Source organism: Corvus hawaiiensis, chromosome 14, assembly GCF_020740725.1.
Source record: "Corvus hawaiiensis isolate bCorHaw1 chromosome 14, bCorHaw1.pri.cur, whole genome shotgun sequence".
Taxonomy (NCBI): domain Eukaryota; kingdom Metazoa; phylum Chordata; class Aves; order Passeriformes; family Corvidae; genus Corvus; species Corvus hawaiiensis.
Window position 1 is genome coordinate 22,892,046 of NC_063226.1, and position 23,393 is coordinate 22,915,438.

Here is a 23,393-nt window from a genome sequence, read left to right on the forward strand (position 1 = left end):
GACCTCATTAATTAGTACAACTCCTTCTCCATCTAACCTCGAAGGACTGTCCACCCTTGCTGCTGCTGGGAGCCCCCGACTGCGCCGGTGCAGCCAGGCTCCACTCTGCCATGGCGTTGCCCCATGCCAGCCGGCTCATCACGTAAGGATCTGGAGGTGACAGGTCTACTTTTCCCTGGCCAGGCTGAGAGCAGGACTGTCCCCACAGATCCCCGTCACCCAGGGATATTCAGGCAGGCAGCTGGAGCCACAGGTTTGTGTTTGATTCCTGTATCCACAGCAGGCTTACCTCACCTCCACAGCTTGACCAGCCTCCATCTCCATCCTTGACCATGCAAAACTTGGCAAGGGCAAGACTTTGTCCACCCACTTGGGCATCAACTGGGTAAGTGTTGAGCATGATTAAATTGTTCAATTGCTTTATGTTCAACTGAACATAAAGAAACTTCATTCATATTAATAAAGCCCACATTTCTGCAGTCACTCAAGTGAGTGTTCCAGGCAGGATTTACTGTGTGGCAGCTCCTGGCAATGCCACAGCTGGGCAGCCCATCACCAGTGTTAATTAAAGGCAGAATTGGAAATTATAACCACGGCTTTTCTGCTTCTTCTTTGTCATAAATTACAATCTCTCCTGTAAATTAACACTTATAATGTCTCCCATAAATCAACAAGTGTAGGGAAGAAACGATCCCAAAACTGCAGGGGCTTTCCAGGGAAATGAATTGCTTTGCAGCGATGATCATTTTTTAATATCCCAAATTAGGTGGTTTTGGAAACCCAGCTGCTGTGTCACACCTCCTCCAGCAGCAACTTTTGACGCTGCAGCTCTTCCACCTTCACGGGAGAGACTGTGAGGGATGGGGGCACTCATCGACCCCAGGAGAGGGGTGGGGGAGATTCTTTTGGGCTGAGCCTTGAGCAAACACTAATCCCTGGCTGGGAGCACAGGGCGGATGGGGGCTGAAGGAGAAGCTCCTGAGTCTTCCAGGGTGACCACAAGCGAAGGCTGAATCAAGCACTGCTCCTTGAGATGCTGCCACAGATCTCCAGGGCAAGAAGGTCTCCAAGGCTGCCTACCTGCTGTGTGCCCACCATGGCAATTTGAGGACAGGTACAGGAGGTTGGGCAGAAGAAATGGGCTGAGGAAAGAGTCTGAGTGGCATGGTATCCCCAAAATCCCTCCAGACAAGTCTCAGAGACAGAGGACCTGCTTGGTACCTGGCCAGGAGGAGCCATGAGAGTCCAATGAGCTCTTGGGTCACTCCAAACAAACATATCTGCAGCCCACTGTGCTCCCATCATGTGACCCTTGAACCCCCAGACATGAGCCTGGAGGGGGATGTATCTCTTGCATCTCCAGCAGCACCCCAGGAAGCCCTGCCAGAGGACTGGGACATCAGCACCAGGTCTGTGGCAGCACCAGTAATGGGTTTACCTGCAGGGTCAGCAGGTGCCAGACAATAGCACCTCAGGCTAAATCCAGTGCTGCTGCTCTGAGCTGGCAGGGTGGGTGTGTTGGCAATCCCTGGGGTAGCATCCACATATCCAGTTCCCCCTTCCTGAGAAACACTGGCATGAGGACCTGTTTCCAGCCCCAAAGTCTTTTTTGAGGTGATTTTCCTATGAAGAGAAGCAGAAGCCATGACCTGGCCTGTCCTTAGGAGCCAAGGTCAGGGCACAGGTCTGCTTCCCTCAGACATGTCCCGCAAGATCTTGGCTCTCCTGATGTTCCCAAGGAGTTGATCTCCCAACGGCAAACTCTCACCAGCCACAGAGACCAAAGGGGTGTCCAGACACACTCCAGGCCTACATGGGACAAGGGGAAGTGGCTTTAAAGTGAAAGATAGTAGATTAAGTTTGGATATTAGGAAGAACCTCATCTCTGTGTGGGTGATGAGGCCCTGGCACAGGGTGCCCAGAGAAGCTGTGGCTGCCCCATCCCTGGAATTGTCCAAGGCCAGGTTGGACGGGGCTTGGATCAACCTGGGATAGTGGAAGGTGTCCCTGCCCATGGCAGGGGGTAGAACTGGATGGGCCTTAAAGTCCCTTTCAAACCAAACCATTCCATGAGTCTAGGATGCTATGATCATCCCCATAGGGTCTGCACAGCCCTGTGAATGAGTGCATGGTTTCAAGTCACAGGCAAATAAAGAAGAGGCTTTGGCCACCTCTGACCTCACGTCAACATGTGCCTTGAACTACCAACTTGGGATAATCCCAGTACAGCTGCCAGCAGATACGAGGAAAAATGGCAGCACTGATGGGACTGTCCCATAGGTTGTCACAAAACTGCCTCTTGGTGTGCACAAACCTCCTTCTACTTGGGCCTTTTCATCTGGATAAAGCGTTTCCCTCCAAAATGGCTGGAAAGAGGGACTCACAGCCAAAAGCACTTCTTACAGTTCAAAATGTTCAAAACTGGAGTTTATTGCCATGAGGAGGCAGCTCACAAGTTTCAGGGGAAAGATGTAGTGTCTCATTGAGTATTTGCACATTGTTTCAAATGCCACCAAAAATAAGACATTCCTGATACTTGCTGTGACTGCCAACACCAGCTGGAGCACAGAGAAGCCCCACAGAGGTGAGGATGAGGAAGGGAAGCGCACGCACACACACACGTGTTCAGGCACACAGGTGCCTGGCAGTTTGTGTCCCCCCAAGCCCACTGCAGGGAGGAGGGAGGGCTCCCACCACCTCGCGTATCCTCTGCAGCAACTCAGCTGCCCCATCTGCACAACACCGCTCTCACCGCAGTGAGCCGCTCTGGGGTGGCTCATCTCCCTGAATGGAGACCCCATTCCATGTGACTGAGCCTGCTGGGTCCCCATCCCTCCGCAGGCAGGAAGGCGGGGCTACAGTCACCAGCCCTGGGGGTGCCCCGATCTCCCAGGGGTGCTGCAGAACTGGGGACAGGGTGTCTGTTTGTGGAGCACTGGGAAAAGCAGGACAAAAGAAAGGCAGGCAGCTGCCCAGGTCCCTGTGCTGGGTGCTGGGCAGAAATGCCTCTGTGTCCCACCAGAACTTCCTGGCTCCTGTTCGGGGGGGGGAAGGGGACAGGACCCCTCCTCACAGCCACACGTGGCCCCCCAAGACTGCCCACCCATCTCCCCCCATGGCTGGTGGCTTACGTCAGGCAGCAGATGGATCCTGTGCCCAGCAGGCTGGCATGGGGGTGGCACCAGCGGTGCCTGCAAATACCACGGCTGCTGACGGTGCTGGTTATTCTTAGCAGCCGTGGAGGCGCAGGGGGGGTCGCCTGGCAGGGGCCTGGCACTGGCGGGCTCCCCTGGAGCAGATGGCCCAGTGGCATGAGCCAGCTCTCACCACGGGACCAAGAGGGAAGGAACGGGGAAGGCAGGACAGGCAGATTGCACCCAGAGCCCTGCCTGGCACTGACCCAGCTGCAGCAGAGTATTTGAGGAGAGGAGGTGATCTGGACACCACCTGAGAACAGGACAATCATCTCTCCCAGACTCCACAGAGAGGGCCCTCCCAAAGTGAGCACTGGGGAGAGGGGCTGTGGCTGCGGGACCTGGACAGGCGCTGGACAGACAGATGGCACATGGCTGGGGACATGGCTGGCACAGAGCTGACTGAACCCAGACCCCCGCAGCCCCACACATTCCCCCTGTTCTCTCCTTCCCAGTCCACTACCCTCTCTTGTCCGGGGGGCTGGAGGAGAAGTCGGAGCAGGACTGAAGTCCCTGCCCTGAGCTGGGAGCAGAGCACCCTGCATTTCAGCCAGGAATAGGGAATCCCTTTCAGAGCCGAGGGAGCCCCTTTGAGTGCAATGCCCTTCGGGGCCAAAGCTGTCCCTGCCCTCCTGGTCTGCCTCAGACCCAGCTGAGTCCCCACTCCTTCCAGCATGCCACCCTGTGCCGGTTGCGGCTTAGGGCTGCAATGACACTCCTGGGTGTTGAGCACGTGGGTGCCCTTGAGGGAAGCGGCTGTGCAGAAACTAGCGCTGTCCCAGTCCCGTGAACAGCAGGACCCAAAAAGGCCAGAGCTAAACATAGGAAACCTACTTTCCAGCTGCCGCCACCAGCTGATCACCTTGAACCACCATGTGGCTCCCGGATCTGGGGCTTCAGGAAGCTCATCGTGGCTTGCACGTGAGATGATGTGTACTGGCTGCAGATGAGGAGAGAGGAGCTGATGGCCGGGGAGCAGCCCCAAGCCCTGTGTGGCGGCTCTGGTGCAGCTGGAGGGGCCGTGGGCGAAGAGGCACAGCCAAAAGGCACAAGCAGCCTGGAGGAGTCAGCGAGCTGCACCCGGAGCCACCTCCAGCGCCGTCGGGGCCGGGCAGAACCCCCACGGGCCCGGGGCACAGCCACTGGGGGAGCCGTGGCCGAGGAAAGGGCGCCAGCCCTGGGCGCGTGTCCTTCCCCCTGTGCCCACGCGGTGGCAGCAGCCTCCCGCGGGCCCGCGGCCGCCCGCCCCCGGAGCCCGGCGTGGGCAGGAGCCCAGGGGGCAGCCGGAGCGCAGCGCTCGGGGGTCGCTCTGAATCCGGAGGGATGGAAGAAAAGAAATCTCAGCACCCTCCTGTTTCCGTGGGTCCTAGCAACAGTGGAGTCACCAGGGACCCCCCTCACTGGCCCCTGCCACAGGGCAGATGAGTAAGGCTCAATTACCCTTCCCTCCCTCATCACCCACGAGAAGGCCTGAGGAAGGAGCTCAAAACCAGCACTCAGCATCCACCAGTGCATAGAAGGAGGGGACCTGGGGCAGCTTGTGGGTCGTCCGTCCTTCAAGAATTCACCTGTTTTCAGCATTGTCCCAGGGTTGATGGTTCCCCCCACCCACACCTGGACCCTACGCTGATGCCACCTCCACCGGGAGCCAGATCCTGCTGGTCCGCAGGTCTGATGGGGCCTGGCATGGGAAGCCGTGCCTGAGGTCACTGTGGCCACTCTCCCAGCTGTGGATTTGTGGTGGCCGCTGTCTCATCACTCCCCTGGTTACTAATGGCCTGGAAATGGCTTCATGCTCATGGGATGCATTTTCCTTCTTCATGCTGAACAGGGAACAGGAATGTTTGTTGGCCACTCCTGCTGCTCCTTCAGTGGCAGCAGCTACCCCGTTAACAGCCCCGGCGGGCACTGCGCTGCCACCGGGGCCCCTGCTGTTCCAGTGATCTGGTGGCTTTGCCCAGCGCGATTTTGACCCGGTTTATCTCTTATCAATCCCACGCCCTTCAGACACGCTGCAATCCTCCGATGGCTGCTTCCTGCACCTCCTTCCACCAGCCCTTTTGCAACCCCGCTGTACAGACCGTCCTGCCGCCCTTCTGTCCTGCCTGCCCATAGCGGGCTTCCCCAGCCTGCCTGCTCCTCCCCTCGGCAGCTCTGCTTTCTTGGACCCTTGCCCAGCCCTTCCCCACCAGCTCCCGGTTGTTTATCTCTCTGAAGGCTGAGGGCTCCCCGGGCTGGTCCTCAGGACTCATTGACCGGCAGCGATGGCAGCCCAGCCCTGCGGCCCCCCTCTCACCCATCTCTGCGTGTGCTTCGAAGCCAGGACTTGTCACCTTCCCGAATCCCATTCCGAGGGTCCCAGCCCAGTCGTCCCCACCTCTCTGAAGTGTTGTCCCATGCCCCAGCACCACCAGGACAGCAGCATATGCCCCAGCCACTCTTCGCCAGCCCCCCAGTGCAGGTCACTGGTGGCAGAAATGTTCACCCTGATGCAACAGTGCCGGGGAAGCCACTTCTCCTCCGCCTAGAAATCCCCATTTTTCCTCGCATATCTCCGAGCCCCAGGCACCTGCCGCGAGTCTCAACGCGCCCATCCATAGCCCGAAGCCTTCGTGCGTTCCACGCATGCCTAGCTTGGCTCCGGGCGAGGCGGCTCCCAGACGTTCCCAGCAGTGGAGCCAGGTCCTTCCTAGCTTTTTCCCCCATCCTGGGACCTTTCATCCCGTTTTTCCTCTTTCCTGCCCCATCTCCGGAGCCACGCGGGCTGCCCGCGTCAGTGCTTCGGGGAGTGATGCTGCGGGCAGCGCCAGCCTGCTGAGCCCCCACGCCGCCCCCGGAAAGCACAGAGCGCAGCGAGAGTCCCCACCGGGAATGGGGCACCGTGGCCCTTTGTCATCCCATGCCACCCCGTGTTACAATTCGCCAACTTCTCCCGGATCCGCGCGTGGGGTGGGCGCGCTGCGCTGCGCGGCAACGGCGGCGCGAGGTGGGGGGCGGTGGGCGGGCGGAGCGGAGAGAGACCGGGCCGGGGCGGAGCGGGGCCGGGGCGGAGCGGGGCCGGGGCGGAGCGCCCAGGAGCGGAGCAGCGGCGGGAGGTGCGCGGCCGGGCGGGCGGAACGGGGCCGGGCCGGGGCGGAGCGGGGGCGGAGCGGGGCCGGGCGGGACCGGGCGGGACCGGGGCGGGCGGAACGGGGCCGGGGCGGGGCGGGGGCGGGCGGAACGGGGCCGGGGCGGGCCGGGGCGGGCGGGGGCCGCTCGCGGCGCTCGACACCGGGCGCGTCCTGCAGCTGCTCGCCCTCCGCGGCCCCGGGAGCGGCCCCGGCGGCGCCGCCGTGGCCAGGCGCGGGGACACCCGGGATGTCCTCGTCGCCCGCGGAGGAGTGCCGGTCGCCCGTGGGGCTGGACTGCTGCAGCTGCTGCCTGGACCTGGCCAACCGAAGCGGGCTGGAGGAGGGGGCCGGGGGCGAGAACAACAACCCGGGCAGCCCCACCGTGAGCAGCTTCCGGCAGCTGCGGGAGCAGCTGGTCCGACAGAACCTCAACACCGACAAGCTGAGCTCCATCATGCGCCAGGACTCCCTGGAGCCCGTCGTGCGGGACCCCTGCTACCTCTTCAACCAGGGCATCTGCAACAGGAACATCGACCAGACCCTGCTCTCCATCCTCCTCCTCTTCCACAGGTGGGTGTCACCGCCGGGAGCCTGGGAGTCGCCGGGGGCCGGGCGCCCTGGGGCAGCGAGCTCGGAGCTGGCAGTGGTGTGGCACTGGCAAGAGAGGGGGACTTGTGTGACCCCCGGGCTGGGGGGTGTCAGCGCCGGTGGGATCTGGGTGGGGAGAGGCACGAGTGGCCGCGTCTGGCACGGAGTCCGTACGTGGTGCCAGCCCATCCCTGGGTGCGAGTCCGGGTGGCTCTGCTCCGCCATGCCCGCCGTGCCCGTCTTGTGGTGCCCTGTGTGTGCCGGGCAATGACAACAGCCCCCAGCTGTGTGTCTTGGCCGCTGGACTCTTGTGCTCATCTCCCTGGCTACCTCTGTCCACACAGACAGTGCCCGCAGGGGCATGGATAGTGTCCAGCGACAGACAGGCATCGGCCCCATCCTGCGTGGAGAGCGCAGCAGGTTCCTTGGGAAGCAGCTGTGCTGCCTCGAAAGCCATCTTGAGCGTCAGTGAGAGCCTGGGTAGGGAACCCGAGAGTCCCAGTGCCAGCTCCTGCCCTTTCGGCAGCTCCCCTGGCCCTCCCCGGCGTGGAGACAGGTTTGGCCCGGAGTGGTACTTCCCATCCCTGGAAAGTGTCTCTGCGCTGCCCGAGCTGGTCTCGGGGCTGCTCTGGGCAGGCTGCCTGTGCCCCCACAGCCGGGCGTGCTGGGGGCTGCTCCCATCCATTCCCTGGCGGACTGAGGAGGCAGAACCGCGGGGTCTGCCCTGCTCCCCTTCTCTAGCAGTGAGGACAGAGGAGACTGAACAGGAGGTCCCAGCGGCTACCACTCCGCAGGCTCCCCAGCCCTGATGAGGTGAGCCCCAGGGGCGAGGAGTGGACAGAGCTGTCTCAGGTCCTGCACTGGCGCTGTGTGGGGCTGGCTCTGGTGACAGAGAGAGCTGGTGACACCCTGTGGGGGCGCAGCCTGTACAGGGGCTAGCAGGTCTGGGTCTCCCCAGTTCGGCCTGGGAGAGCCGAGCTGGGCCAGTAGTGCCACAGGTGCCCGAGGCTGCCAGTGTCTTCAGCGGGTGGGACACATCCACCACCTTGGGGGGACCTGTGGCCCATCAGTGCGACAGGTACAGATGTCTGCATGGCTGGCACGGCAAGCAGCGGCTCTGGGGCTTGCTGCTCCGCCGTGGGAGGGTAAAGCGCAGGGGGAGCAGCACCCACGCGTTCAGAGACACCTCGCCACCCCCTTCCCACCCTACACGCACATGCACCGTGGGCGCGCTCCCGGGCTGTGCGCGGGTGGGCTCACACGTGGCTGCCCCACGCGTGTGAGCCACCCCGGCGTGCCCGCCCCCTCGCCCAGCCAGCGTCTGACGCCGAGAGGCTGCTGCCTCGAGCCGGCCTTGACGGAGACGCTCTTCCTGCACTTACATAATGCCGAGCTGCCGCTCAGGTGGGAAGGGAGGAGCTGGGACACCCGCTAAGGCACCGGTACCTGGCCCGTATGGGGAGCAGTGAACCTACCCAGCTGGGAAGGAACGGGAGTGAGAGGTTCCCCTCTTCCCTGGGGGCCTGCAGCAAGTTGGCACCGTTGGTGAAGGGGGAAGCGAGACACTGTCTCCAGTACGGGCTGCCAGGGCTGGGGTCAGAGCCAAGCACCTGCGCTGCTCGCTGGGGCAGTCAGTGACAGTGCCTATGGGCCAGAGGCCACTGATATGGGTACAGCAGGCTGCTTTCGAATTCATCCCTGGTGGAGCAGGACCTGTGGTGCTCCTGGTGAGGTAGGGAGTGAGCAGAGATGCCAGGGGACAAGGGTTTCTCCCTGTCAGTGCCCCTTAGCACTCCTTGCTGCCTGTCTTCCATGTGTCCCAAGAGGCTCCAGGCACTGTGTTAGTGATAGGCTGTGCCATGGTGTGGTGCAAAGCCGTGTCCCTCTGTCACACCCAGTGTCCAGGCACCTTGGTCTGGAGGCTGCCTGGGTGATCCCCCGTCACCCCTAGGTGGCACAGCATGGGGGAGCTGGGTGCACGGCCCCAGGCACTGGAGCCAGGTGTGCCCACACCTGTGTTTGCAGTTGTTTTGCTCCAGCCTGAACTTTCTCCTTCTGGGGAATGAGCCAACGCATCCAAGAGGAGATAGCCTACACAGCAGAGGATTGTGGGTGCCAGAGGAACACCCCGATAACGTGCCTGATAAGGGCACCCTGCTGATGGCACCAGGGAACCCAAACCATTTGGAGCCCCTTGTTTTGGCTGATGTGCTCCTACGGCAACACAGGAGGAGGGGGAAGTTGCGTGGATACACATCCCTTTGTGTGGCTGACATCCAGGACAGCACGGGATCCCCAAGATCCTAAACCCAGAGTTGAGTCTGGCTCTGGGTCTGGCTGGAGACAGCTCAGTCAGGGTCAGATCAGTGCTGGGCATCTCAGGCAACATACATTTCATCATGTCCAGCCTGTCTCTGGGGGTTTCTCTGGCTGGGTGGTCCCTGCCAGACTCTCCATACCCTTTGCTCACAGCAGGGATGTTGTCAGGGATGCACAAGGAAGGGATGCTCTGGACCAATTGCCTCCAGGGCTGATGCTCCTGCAGAAAACCCTGCTGTTCCAGGAGTGCATGGGATCCTGTGTGGAAAGGGCTTCTCCCCACCATGTCCTCACACAGGGCATCACAAACTGCTCTCCAGGGAGATCTCAGCAATGCCAAGGGACCAAGCTCACATGGAAGCACCAGGTATAGGGAGGACAGCTGCCACTACCCTCGCTGGGCACACCTTCTCCCTGCAGGTGCCAATGAAGTGGGCAGAAAGGTCTTTGCCATCCCTCTTGCCAACGTTAACCCAAGATTGCTCGTCCCAGAGCCAGACACAAGCCCAATTGTGTGTGGTCCAGGGAGAGCAGGCCCATGGCCACATGGCACCTTTCCCTGGGCCAGGGGGGTGAAGGGAGCCGGTGGTGTGGGAGAAGGTCAGCACTGCGAGGGAAGCAGCACCCCGGGTGTGTACTGGCACATGATCGAAGCGGGCCCTACCTGGCTCTGTGTGGGGAGAGGAGGTATGTGCCAGCCTGCTTGCCCACATTGGCCAGTCATGCCCAGCCTCTCCTGGGCAACACCTGGCAGCCTGGCTAGCCTGTGCCCATCCTGCTTTGGGCTCTGAGGGGACACCTCTGCATAGCCAGGTCGTCTGCAGTCACTGCCAGACCTGCTGCTCCATCCAACAGGGTGGACAGTGACCTGTCCTTTGGTCTGAGCCATGAAAGGAGCTGGGGTCCACCTTCTCCCAGGCCTGGGCAAGCCAAGGGAGTCACAGGGAGACAGGGAAGCTCTGTGTGAGTGGTTGAGGGAAGCATGAATTTGGGCAAAGCAGGGCAGCACTGCCCTTCCCACTGTAAGGTCAGGCCAGCAAGCAAGAGCTGCCTGGGCAGCAGTACCAGGGTGGCATTTGTGTCACAGCACCACTTGTTCCCATCTGTCGGGTGTCACTTTGCGGCAGCAATGCAGGAGGAGGGGAGCCAAGGCATAAAGGGCATCCCAGGGTGGCAGGGCCAGGGCAAGCATTCCAGCTGGTCGAGTGGGCTGGAGCAACAAGAACACATTGATGGGGAGAGGGGCCATGCATGAGCGTGAGAGAGGTGTGGGTGTGGGACCGAGCTGTCCTACTCTCCCCCTTCTGGCCCTGGGACAACTCTGCCAGGGAGGGGGCCAGGAGAGCCCCCCTGCCCTCCAGAACCATGCACCAGGGCTTTGTTTGCTTTGCTCCCACAGGACAGATCTGCACATGGCCTGTGGCCTGCAGTGTTGGTTGCAAGCCCTGCACACCACTGAGGTGCCGGAGAGATTTTGTTTCAGTGGCAGGAGTAGCTTGTACTGCTGGGAGGTGCCAACCTTGGTGTACCCAAATCCTCCCAGCATCAGGAAGATGTCAGGCAGGCAGCCAGCTAAGCCTGCTGTGGTCTCCATCATGGGCATCCCAACAGCTTGGGACCCCCACCCCATCCCAGCAGCCTTGGGGGCCATGTCCTGGCAGACCAGGCTCACGGGGGCTCTGCCACAGCACACTGGGTTCAGCGTGGCTTGGCAGGGCTGGCAGCAGCGTGCGCCACACAATGCACCATGCCTGTCCCTGCCTGCTCCTGCAAGACCCAGCTCCCTCCAGAAGGGTATTCCCAACATTCTCTGAAGCACAGAAGAGCCCTGCTCAGCCCCTCCAGCCCGTTAGGTGGGAAGCATTTGCCCCTAACCACAAGGCTATGGCCAAGGGGGCTGGCACAGCCGAGCCAGTCTGGTGATGCCAACGTCAGCTTCTCAGGAGCCTGTCCTCTTGGTTCCCTGGGGATTCTCCTGCACTACCCATCTGCTGGGGCAGGCACTTGGCTCTGCACAGGCAGAAGTAGGTGTCCCAAGGTCAGCCAGGGATGTCAGCATGGCCCTACAGGGAAAAGGCTTTCCCTACAGGGAAAAGGCTGGCCAGGATTTTTTTCTGTCTTTGAACTGTAAAAATGAGGAAGAGGTTGGAGCTAACGGAGGCTGCAGGGGTCTGCCCTGATCCCAGCATCATGCCCCCTCCCTCCAGCATCACACTTTCCCTTCCTGGTGAGACATGGCCTGATCCTGGATGGTCTCTGCTGGGACCTGACACCACCTCCCTGGCCACTGTCCAGCACAAAGAGGGTTAAAGCTGACTCTGTACTTTGGGGGAGCACCGTGACCTGCATGGGACTTGGAAGGGCTTGGGATATATGTTGTCAGAGCCTGGCAGCTGTGCGTGTGCCCAGGGGACATGACCATGCATGGGTCCATGCGCTTTATGTGGACTGCCAAGGTGAGTGAGGCTCTAGGTGGATCCTGCCCTTGGGAAGGACTGAGACCCTCTCTGTAGAGGGCAGAGAATCACAGAACCCTTTAGGTTGGAAAAGACTTCTGAGATCATCATCTCCAACTTTACCCCGGAGAAGAGGGCTGGAGAGGCGAGAGAGGCTACAACCCATCCTGATGCTTTGCAAATGAGCTGCGAGTTATATTTATCCAGGTGCTGCACATGGCTGGCTTTGGGACAGGAGATCATCCTCTGTCTGTGTGTGGAGTTCTATATATATGTATATATCTATTTGAGGGGGCTTTGCAGAATGACTCTGGCAGCACAGAAGAAACTCTGGGCTCTCCAGACTCCAGGATCAGGGTGGTATCCAGTCCTTGCCAGCCCCACTCACAATTCCCTGGGGATGGCAGCCGAATTGGCAGAGGGTGGCAGATGCCATGGGGCAGGACAAGACATTTTCATCTCCTTAAGTGAGACCTTCACAGTGATATGCCTGTGAAATGGAGCAGGACTGCTCTGGGTGGTTTGGAGGCAGGGGATGGTCTCAGGTTGTCCCCAAGGGTTGGCATAGGCGAGGTGAGGGCTGGCTGCTGAGGTCGGGCACACACAGAGCCACAGGTATACATCCTGCCAGCAACCGATTGTCTTTCACATTGTTATTGTTCTGAAATGTCAGAGACGGCAGGGTTTCAGCAAAGGTCCCTGATTTGAAATGCCCGGGATTCCTTGCAAAGGCCAGGCGGGGTATTAATAACCGTCTCTGCTGAAGCTGTGCCGCCCTACATGTCCTTGCCTGACCTCCTGCGGGTGCTGGCTCATGCTCCAGCCGAGCACAGCTCCTGTGTCCCCGGCCCCCGCCGGCTCTGGTCTGTCCGGGCTTCGCACCCCCAGCAGGGTCCAGCTGTCCCTCAGGCCTTGTGGGGCTGCTTGGGCTCTTGCTGGGGCTCCCTCCAAGCATTCGGCCAGGCAGGAGAGCACCAGGACCTGTGAAAGGGACCAGTGAAGGGCTTGAGGGGTTCCATAAACAGGGCTTATTCTGGGCTGGAAGAGCAGATTTGGGTAGCGTGGGGTGCGCTGCACAGCTCTCGCAGCTCCCCTGCCTCCGTCCTCATTACATAACGAGCTGCCTCCCAATTAGCGATCGGGCACTCCTGCACGCAGCAGGGCAGCAGCTGCCAGCGCCCAGCAGGGCTTCAGAGCGCCCGCTCTTGCCTGAAAAGGGGCCTGGGATTGTTTTTGGAGGATGCCAGAGGCCCTGCTTTGGGGTTCCTCTCTCGGGCTGGGATCGCTGCAAAGCTGGGTGAGGGGCTGGGGGAGGCAGAACCCAGGCTGGCAGCCCCCTGCCCACCTGCCGTGGGGTTCAAGGGCGCCGCGTGGCCCTCGTGCTGCGGGGGGGCCCTTCAGTGTCGCAACCACCTATGCTCTATCCCCACTCCCCTGAAACTGGACCAGAAAAGGGCAGCCAGGATCTGTGGGTGATCCAGCTGGGGCTGTCCAGCATGACACAGTACGCTAAGAAGCAAGGACAGTTCTGGAGTTCAGAGCCGTGGCTGGCAGGAGCCCCGGGGCAGGGCGCGAGTAACCAGGAGGCGATAACAGCGAGTTCAGTGACAGGACTCCAGCCCCGGCCCGTGGGTGTGAAACGCTTTGCTCTGCGGACAGATTTGTGGATTAAAGCTCTGCCAAGGGTTCAGCCTGCCGTCCTCCCTGGGGCTGGGCATCCCTGGTCCATGGGAGGGGGTAGCATGGTCGGGGTTAGCTGCACTCCCCCAACAGCCAGCCACGATGCTCAGAGAAAGCTGCAGGGTTTTCACTGAGCTGTGCCATACCTGGCACCCTCACCTCAGTGTTTGGCAGCTGTGGGACCCTTTGGGGGGAGCAGTGAGGTGCAAGGGTGCCCAGGGCCCCCACTGGGTTGGCGGCAGCATGGGGCTGGTGTTGACAAACACCAGCAAGGTGGGATGTTTGGCCACATGATCCAGGGCTGGTAACAACCAAATGAGCCGTTTTTCCTCTTCCTCTCCTACACCAGCATGCCTGGGGAAGCTGTGACTCTGAGGGCTTCCTACATGGCGAGAAGGACTTGGCTGGAACTGGGTCCTCTCTGACCTCCCCTCCTCACGCAACTGCTGGGAGGCAACTTCTACTAGGGGCAAAGGAGGAAGAAGAGGGTCTGGTGACAAAGTTAAAGAAAAATTGCAGCTCTCAGCAGGCTGGCTCGAGGGTGTGCACTTGCAGGCTAGAAAAAAACCAGAACTGGGAGTACAGCCAAGTACCTTTATCAGAGGAAGCAGGCAGCCCCACAGCTGGACACAGGAGCCTGCCAGGGCTCCCTCCACCACCCCACACTGCTTCCAGCCTGACAGGTTGGAGGAGTCTCCACACAACAATCCCTGCCCATGCCTGCTGCCTGGCAGGGTGGGTCACCTGTGTCCCCTGCCCATGGACACAGAGCTCACTCTGCCTCCACTGGGCATGAAGGGAAGGAGGACATGTTCCCTGTCAGCCTTCCCAAGGGTAGGTTCCCCTCCAGCCTTCCCTCACTTATACCCTCCCTGGGATTCCCCAGCATGGCAGAGGCCACCGCTTCTGTGTGGGCCACACATGCCTCTGATGTCTCCTGGCTTGGGACTGGGACCAGGCAAGGCCAGCAGCACCGGCTCCACAGGCAGGGGGTGCATCCCTACCCAGGCACTTCCAGGTGTGCCCAGGAATAGTTGCCCTCTGCTCTGGAGCAGCACATGCCCTGGATTGGGTGATTTATGACCCCTCCAAGGCTCTGATGGGCATGACCTGGGTCTCCATGTCACAGGGCTCTTGGTTGCATGAGGCTTCTGCATGTCCCACACAGCTCCTGGAGGGCACCAGCTGAGGTGGGGGGTAGTGCCAGGCCTCAGGGAGCAGCTCAGCCAGGAATCTCCAGGAGGAGGAAACCAAGATCGGACAACTGGTGTGGTGTACTTTGGCAGTGCTAGGCCCACAGCCCTTGGGACTGGCACAACAGCCCCATGCCAGTGCCATAGGGCAGGCAGTTGCTGTTCAGGATGGTGGGATTGGCATGGCAGATGACCCAGCTGCCTGTTTGCCTGTGGGCAGCCCCTGGCATTACCTCTCCTTTCCCAGAACCAGGACAAAGCTGCTGGACAAGACCTGGAGCCCCTCAGCCCTGTCCCACACCCAGCCCTTCCTGCCATAGTCTCCCATAGGCCCCGGCCATCACCAGTGTCCCCAGCCACACTTCCCTCTATTCCTGCAGGGCACAGCTAGGATGCCCTGGCACCGGCATCCCCAGTCCCTTGGCTGGCACCACCACAGTTGCAGTACTTTGGGCTGTGACAGGCAGAGTTTTCTTAGCTGTGTGTTTGCAAGCAGTAGCTTTTCCTCTCCCACTCTGCTCTGACCCTTGGAGCAGGAGATCTGGCTCTGCAGAGCAGCCTGGGCAGCCTTGGCTCTGCGCCTTTCCCAGTTTGCTCTCCAGTGTCTCTGAGGCCAGGCTATAAACATTTCCCACGCCTCAGACCCTCTGAAGGGCCTTCCTCCCATTGAGCTGAGTCCTTGGGAGAGAGCAAGCCAGGAACGCTGCCACGGAGCTGTGAGCACAGCCTGGAGCAGGGGGAGAGCCAAGACTGGGGAGCCAGGGCTGCTCCTGAAGCCCCAACCACCCCTCTGGCTCCATCGGCCACTGCCAGGACAGGAGCATCCTCTGGTGTGTGGCACTGCAGTGCCTGGTGCAGGTCCAACACACAGGGCTCAGTACAACAGCACGTCTTGTCCCTGGGGCTGTGGGGAGAGGGCATGTCCCCTGACCCACAGCACTATGCAGGTATGGGATGCCAGGCAGCAAGAGATAATCCCCTCGTCCTACTCCCTATCTCCCCTTGCTCCAGCCTGGCAGAGCTCTGTTGGGCCTGCCGAACTCCAAGTCCAGTTGCTGAGAAGGGGGTTGTCATTTAATGTCACCCAGGAGGGAGGCTGGCATCTTCTGGGCTGAGGAACAGGCTGTGTAAGGGTTTAGGCGCTGCTGGCAGCTTTGGGGTGTCCTGCAGGGCCACTGCTTGGGTGATATCATCATTGGCTGGTGTCACCACCTCTCCTCACTGCTCGATGACAGCCACGGGTGCTTTTTTTCCCACAGAGAGCACAACAATTAGTGTCACAATTAGCCTGTATTGCGGCTGCTGTCGCTGTTACCAAAATAACCACAGGCACGAGCTGGGCCCGGCCTGATGAACCTCCTGTCACTGTGTGTAGATGCAGGAGCTGCCATGCTGCTGCCTCGGGGATGCAGTTCACAGCACTGGCCCCTCTCGCCCAGCCTGCTCCAAGCACCCATCACTGTGGCCTCTGGTGCCACAGGGTAACTGTGAGTCCATGCGCCCTGCTCTTTAGGAAGAGCAAGGTGGTGTGTTGCGCACCCTGCTCTGCTTGGAGGAGCAGGAGCAGGTGGTGGGACAGGAGCCTGGCAAGGCCAGGGCCATGGTGTGCTAGGAAAGGGCCCCCCCACCACTTGGGGTGCAGCTGGAGCCCCATGTAGGACCCTGCTGCTGTGGGGGCATTGGGGCAGCTCAGAGGGGCTCCTGGGGAGCGCTGGCACAAAGCAGAGTCCAGCAGAGCTGGGAGCTGCTGCTCCCACTGTGGAGGTGCCAGCAGGGCTACAGGTGACACCCGTGGGCTGGGGGTGCCCTCCCGCTATGCAGGGGCACGCGGAGCTGTCCTGCGCCGTGCCGCTGACACCAGGGGTACAGGCAGGGCCGTGTGTCAGCTGTTAGTCAGGGCAGCATGTGCAGGGGGTGCCGGCAGCGCTCGTGCATCTGCACACGGAACAGCAGCATTTGTTTGGCACACAGAGTGTGTCACAGGGTCACAGAGACATTCAGGTTGGAAAAGACCCCCAAGATCATGAGCTCCAGGTACTAAACTAATGTGCTTGCACATGTGTGTGAGCAGGGCGCACCAATGTGCACATGCATGTGCAGGGTGTGTCCCTGTGTGCAGGGCACACGCTCGTGTGGGCTGCAAACACACGTGTGTATGCAGGGGGTGTGGGCGTGCTGCGTGTGCACGCGCATGTGCGGGCAGGACTCGCTTGTAGGGGCTGCAAGGTGTGCCGTGGGTGTGTGCACCCAGCGAAATGTTCAGGAGCTGCATCCCCACGTGAGGGTGTGGGGCTGCGAGGGGGCTGCAGCCCCCTGCCCGGCCTGACCTGCCCTGGCCACAGGCTGCATAGGGATCCCTCATTTACTGAGTGCCTGGAAAGAAACTTCTGCTTCTTCATCCCTCCAGAGCATCCCGCGCTGTGGCCTCTCAAAGGCCGACAGCATCCTGCCCAGCCTCAGACTGAGGAGTCCATGCCCTGAGCAGTGATGTGGGCAGGGCTGGCTGGAAAGACCCAGGGGGACTGCAGGGAAATCAGTGACTTACTCTGGTTTATTTTTGCAATAGACCCAGCTCCATGGGGAAAATATTGGAGGTGGCAGAGCTGAAGCAATCTCCCCCCCAAAGCATTTTCCAGCTTCACTCCAGCAGCTGCAGAACTCCTTGGTTTTTTCCTCAGTCCTTGGTGCCTGAGTGTTGCGTCAGAAAGGTACCAGGCAGGGACCGGGAACCTCAAGCTGTGAGACAAGGACCACCAGCCAGGCTCTGGTCTGCCCATTCTGGAGCCCTTGGTCCCTGCCACTAATGATTTAGGGCTTCCTTTGGGAAGGAGGCTGAGCCAGGAGTCAGGGGGTCAGATCACAGGAGGTGGGAAAACAGGCACGGCTGCCAGGGCTGGGGGCAGGCTGGGGTCTGCCCACCCCACCTCCCTGTTGCTGACACCTCTCTGCAGAAGGTGGCACAGCTGTGGGAGAAAATGCTCTCCCCATCTCTTCTGTCTTCTCCACAGTGAAACCAGCACGCTTCATGAGCTGCAGTGGGAAACTGAGTCAAGGGACCCCTGGTGTGGGTGGTCTGGACTTGTCCCAGCAAGGGAACAAAGTTGTGTCCCAGGGGCTGCCACCAAGCCCACCACCAGCCACTCTGGGGACAAGTGCACACAGAGGCCTTTCATCCCCCCAGGGAGGGGGGCACCCGCGCAGCTCGGGATGGCACACTGGCCATCGGCCTTGAAAGGGCCAATTGAGTGCAGCTGAGGTCATCCCCCAGCATGTTTACCCCGTGGCTGGAGCCCCTGGATGCAGCCAACACCCAGGCTGTCTCTGCCACTGCAAGCTGGGGGGACGCAGCCACAGGCAGAGCCAGCATCGCCCCTGGGAACAGAGGGGCTGGAACGGGGTCACGGGGTGGCATGGCCTTCCCGCCGCCGTACTCCCCGAGCCTCTTCAGAAGGAGGGACTGGTAAGTAGGGCCTGGTGTGGGTGAGGGGGGGAGCACAGGCCAGCCCCGGGGCTTGGGGGACAGACCCCGGCCTACTCTCTGCAGTGCCAGCACCCTGCTCAGTCCCTGCTCAGCAGCATTGCATGGGCTGGAGTAGTGCTGACAGAGGGGGATGTGCATCATCCCTCCCACAGGTCCCAGATGGGCCCACCAGGGAGAAAATGCTTTCTCACGTCCTCACATCAAACGCGCGTGTCCTGGGGCACCTGCATACGCCCGGCTGTGGTCCACAGGCGGCACAGCATTCTCACCCTGCCCTGGGAGGGGGTTGTGATTTGTGGAGAGCTGCCTGGCTAGGTCTTGCTCCCAGCAGCAGCCGTGCTGCACTGTGCCTCAGTTTCCCTTTCTGATGGGGAAATTCCACTCTGCTCCCCCTCCCCGCTTCACGAAGGGTCACAGCAGCACACCCACTAGTCAGGGCTGCTTGGCCTCTTCCAACAGCCAAGTGCAGGCACATTCAGTCCCCCCTGGATTGGGGCATTTGGTGTCCTTTGCAGCATCCCTGGGGTGCACATGCCCTGCCAGCACTAACGCTTTCTTGGACACTATGCCGTGTGTGGGCTCTGCCATCCAGCATCAGCCTCAGGGTGATGAGCCCCCGGAGGCAGGGGCAGCAGGCAGCCACTGAGCAAAGTTCCCCCAGGCCCATATCCAGAGGGCAGAGATAAGTGGGCAGCCAAGGGCAGTGGGGCAGCACCGCGTGGGCAGTGCCACCCCAGCCCCCGGGATGCGGGGGGCGTTCTAGGGGCCCTGCTTCCACCCCTCGGAGGAGACCCTCTCGCTCTATGCGTAAGTCGCTCTGTGGACGCGAGAAGGACCCGTCGTGACCCCGGGGCTTGCACACGCGTGTGCACACACAGGGATGCCGCTGCACGCGAACACGGGCAGACCCGTCCCGGGCCGTGCACCCCGGCCCAGCGCCTGCAGTGCCGCCCGTGCCCGCGGGGGGGCCCCCCCGCCCGGTGCGGGGTTATGCAACGGCGGGCGGGGCCGCCGCGGCCGAGGGCGCCCGGACGGTTCTGTACTCCGAGCTTCTTGGGCACCCCGGGGTCGTTGTTCTGCACCCCGAGGGTGTGGTTATTCTGTACTCCTGGTTTGTTCTGTACCCCGGGACTGTTCTGCAGCCCAGGGTGGTGGTGTTTAGTGCTCCCGAGTTTGTTCTGGACCCCAGGTTTGGTCTGCATCCCGCGGTTGTTTATGAACCCTGGGCGTGTTCTGTACCCCGAATTTGTTCTGCACCACAAAGTCATTGTTCTGCACCCTAGATTTGTTGCTCTGCACCCCGGGTTGGCTCTGCACCCTGGAGTTGTTTTGCTCTGTACCCCGAGTTCGTTTTGTACCTTCACTTTGTTCTGTACCCGGGGGCTGTTCTGCACCCCGAGGGTGTTGTCCTGTACCCCGGGTTTGTTCTGCACCCCGCAGTTGTTGTTCTGCAGCCTGGAGGCGTGTTCCGTACTCTGGATTGGTTCTGCACCCCGGGTTTGCTCTGCACGCAGGTTTTCGTTTCCCCTCCTGGGGTTGTTTTTTACGCCTGGGTTGTTTTTCTGCTCTCGTTTCTGTTGTTTATCACTCCTGTTTCTGTTTGTTTTGCACCCCCGTTTCTGTTATGCGCCCCGGGTTTTTTAGCAGCCCGTTTCTGGTTTTCGCTCCCGTTTCTGTTTTGCACCCCGAGTTGTATTTTGAATGCCCGTGGCTCCCCTTTCCCTCATGCCCCCACTTCACAATCACGAGGCCTCACTGTGAGGGACCTGCAGGCTGCACCTACAAATGCAGACCGGGTTCACCCCTTCTGCGAGCACCCACGCAGGTGCGTGTGTCCCCCTCACTGAACCCCCATCCTGGGTGCCCAGGAGCACAGGAAGGGGATGCTGAGGTGTGTGGGCTGTGGGGGGTTGTACTAAGGATGCCGGGGGTGCCAGGACTGTGCTTGCAACAGACAACGGATGTGAAGTGGGGCTGCAGAGTAGGGGGGACACAGTGCTGAAGCGCGGGGTTCTTGCACTGGGATGGTGCCGTGCTGTGGTTCAACTGGAAGGGGAGGAGGGGCTGCAGAGGGGTGCAGTACACGGTGTGAGGGGGCAGTACCGGGGGCAGTGTGCCGTACCGGGGGCAGCGTGCCGCACCGGGGGGGCAGTACCGGGGGGCAGTGTGCTGCACCGGGGGCAGTACCGGGGGGCAGTACCGGGGGGCAGTGTGCCGCACCGGGGGGGCAGTACCGGGGGGCAGTGTGCTGCACCGGGGGCAGTACCGGGGAGCAGTGTGCCGCACCGGGGGGGCAGTACCGGGGGGGCAGTACCGGGGGGCAGTACCGGGGGCAGTGTGCCGCACCGGGGGGGCAGTACCGGGGGGCAGTACCGGCGGGCAGTGTGCTGCACCGGGGGCTGCACCGGGGGGGCAGTACCGGGGGGCAGTACCGGCGCAGCCCCCGACGCGGCGCTGCGGGGCGCCGGGCGGTCCCGGCCGCGTTCGCCCCTCCCCGCAGGGCGGGCGCCGCCGATATAAGCGGGGGCGGCGCGGGAGCCCCGCAGTGCGTTTTACTCCGTGTGTGTGTGTGTGTGTGTGCGCGCATCCCTGCGCCCGCAGCCATGAGCACCGGCATGTACCAGTCCCCCATGGAGGTGGCTGTCTACCAGCTCCACAACTTCTCCATCTCCTTCTTCTCCTCCCTGCTCGGGGGGGATGTGGTCTCCGTGAAGCTCGACAACAGGTAGGGGCAGCCCCGGTGCGCCGTGGTGCCTCGGCCATTCGCCGCAGAGATCCGGGGGAAGGGGCGTCCCGGTGCCCGGGGGGGCCCACTGCGACCCCCGATTGATGAGGTGGGGGGGCATTGCTGCTCCGGGAGTGAAGGGCACACGCGACCGGTGTGTCATGAATTCCCTTGGGGAGGGAGACGCCCCGATGCACTGGTGAGGGGGAGGTGTCGCGGTGCACGGACCCCTGTGGAAGGGAGGTGTTCGGTGCTGACCCCCGGCCTCTCCACTCTCTTCCAGCGCCTCCGGAGCCAGCGTAGTGGCCATCGACAACAAGATCGAGCAGGCGATGGTGAGCTGCAGCGCTGCGCCCCCCCCCCGCACCTTCCCTCGTCACCACGCGGGTGCTATGCCCGGGGGTGGGCTTCCTGCTCCCGGGTGGGTGCTCTGCCGAGGGCGGGGGGTCCCTCTGCCCACGGGGGTCCCCAGTCCCCATTCAGCTGCCAGGCAGAGCTGCTCTTTGTCTGCGACCGCCGCGAAGCTCATTGGCTCCAGCCACTCCGCAGTGCGCAGGGAGCGAGGGTGGTCATGGAGGGGGACTTTGGGGGTCTCCGACCGAGCCGGGTTCCTTGGGTGCTCGGGAACTCCAGCCCCCCAAACCCCGGGGCTGGGGAGGGGGCTGGAGAGTGGTTCTGGATGCTGAGATACCAGAGAGATGGCAGCTGAGGGAACTATACTGGCCAGGTTGGGTGTGGGGAGGGATAGTCCTTGGAAAAAGCTTCTGCAGCATGTGGCACTTTCCTCAGGACTTGGGAAAGGGAGGGAGCAACCCCCAGGGCATTACTCTCCATTGATCAGTCTCTTCCATGGTCTTTTGAAGGATCTTGTGAAAAATCATCTGATGTATGCTGTGCGGGAGGAGGTGGAGGTCCTGAAAGAGCAAATCAAGGAACTGTTGGAGAAAAACTCCCAGCTGGAGCGTGAGAACAGCCTCCTGAAGACCCTGGCCAGCCCTGAGCAGCTGGAGAAGTTCCAGTCCCGGCTCCCAGCAGAGGTTCTGTGCCCTGAGGAGCAGAGCCCCGGGGTGGCTGCCCCGGCCCAGCACTCCGGGGGCTCTGCGGTGTAAGGTGGCTCTGTCCTCGGGGTGGGCAGAGCCACAGAACTCTTTCTACTTAATCTCCTGCAAAATCGTTTCCGCCTTCATCTCACACGAAGGACTGCCAGACCCTGGCACTGAGCCGTGCCCCTTGGGCAGCCCTGGCCAGCCCGCAGAGCCAGCGGCCGTCTCATTCATGAGGATGCTCTTCTGCAAGGAAGACAGGGGCAGCTGACCCCTCCTCCCCATCCAACCACCCACCAGGTGCCAGGAGGAGATCTGTGTACCTGTCCTGGGCTCTGCTGAAGAGCAGAGCTGGGCAGTCTTTGGCACCATGATGGTAACCTGCGGTTGGAAGGAGTGCACGCCAAGCCCCAGCCCGTGGTTGCATTCTGCAGGGGGGTGTCTCTTTCTGGCAAAGCCTGACATTGGAGGGAGACCGATGTTTAGTGAGCGAAGCTGGTATGTCCCACAAGCCAACCTGGAGCCTGCTGGAACCCAACCAGGACTGAGCAGCACCAGGGATGGCAGCTGCAGCATAGTCCATGGCTGAACGCACAGCAGTGTGGGGATTACAAGGAAAAAAAGCTTGTTTTGTTAGTTTGGGCATCTTCTGTAGCTGTATCTGTGTATAGACGTGCATGAGAGGTGCCTCTGAGGCTGTGGGGTGCCTGCTCTGGGCCAGCCATGCCCATCTGAACAGCTAGGGCATTCGGAGGCAGACTGGAATGGTGAGCGGCTGTCAGTGGGCAGCCAACTACTGCAAGTGGCACCAAGGAGGGGACAGATTCACTCCTCTCTGGCATCCCACGTGACAGAACCATGCGGCAGCGTGGGGAGGATCTGGACTGACCATTGGGCAGAGCCACAAGCCAGGCTGTGCTCTAACCCACTGGGGTGGAGGAGCCAGCCCGTGCTCCTGGGCTCCCCTCTGTCCCTGGCCTGTTCTCTGGGACGTGATGGGACATTGCTTTTGATGTCAGAAGCGGTGACACTGTTGTGTAAATCTAGATAGAAATGGCAATAAACTCTACTTTTTATATATACCTGCGCCCCAAAGTGTGTCTGTGGCTGGGAAGAGGGGGGAGAGTGATGGCACTGGAGAAGAGGCTGGGACTTGCTGGGATGGGACTGGTGAGGTTGCTGGGCTGGTGCTGTTCCCCAGCTGGGAAAACCTGGCAGCTCCCCACCTTTGCAGGGGGGTTCAGTCCCCCCTAGATGGCCCTGGCTGAGCCAAGATGTGTTTTTGGAACTGTGAGCAGGCAGCTCCTTCCCAGGGGCTGGGTGTGTGGTAGGGAAAAGTGCTGTGAACCCACAGGTCTCTGTCCCCTGTGTCACACCTGTGCAGGGCAGACCTGGGGGCACAAGCAGGGAGGAGGTTCTTCTCAGGCTGTGTGGAGCTGTATGTACCCCCAGCTCTGCTCTTCCTCTGGTGTTTTTGTTCTCACAGCCATCATTGATAGTTTTGGATTGGTTTCTTTTTCATTTTGGGCCATCTTGAAACATGATGTAAGAGGATGGGTCATCTGGACTGAACAGTGCTGGATAGGGGCAGAGGATGCCCCAAC

General features: G+C 61.1%; 1 protein-coding gene across 2 annotated transcripts; it reads left to right on the top strand.

The window, feature by feature from the left end:
* Positions 1 to 6,474: 6,474 nt before the first annotated feature.
* TSC22D3 (TSC22 domain family member 3) lies at positions 6,475 to 22,871 on the top strand. Of its 2 annotated transcripts, none has more exons than XM_048319071.1 (3): positions 6,475 to 6,874; positions 21,030 to 21,081; positions 21,610 to 22,871. In XM_048319071.1, exons 1-3 carry the CDS (start codon positions 6,552 to 6,554, stop codon positions 21,853 to 21,855), a joined length of 621 nt encoding a protein of 206 aa, XP_048175028.1. In that variant the 5' UTR covers positions 6,475 to 6,551; the 3' UTR covers positions 21,856 to 22,871. The 2 variants fall into 2 exon arrangements, with proteins under 2 accessions (XP_048175028.1, XP_048175029.1); XM_048319072.1 differs by lacking the exon at positions 6,475 to 6,874 and adding an exon at positions 20,545 to 20,746.
* The last annotated feature ends 522 nt before the right edge of the window (positions 22,872 to 23,393 follow it).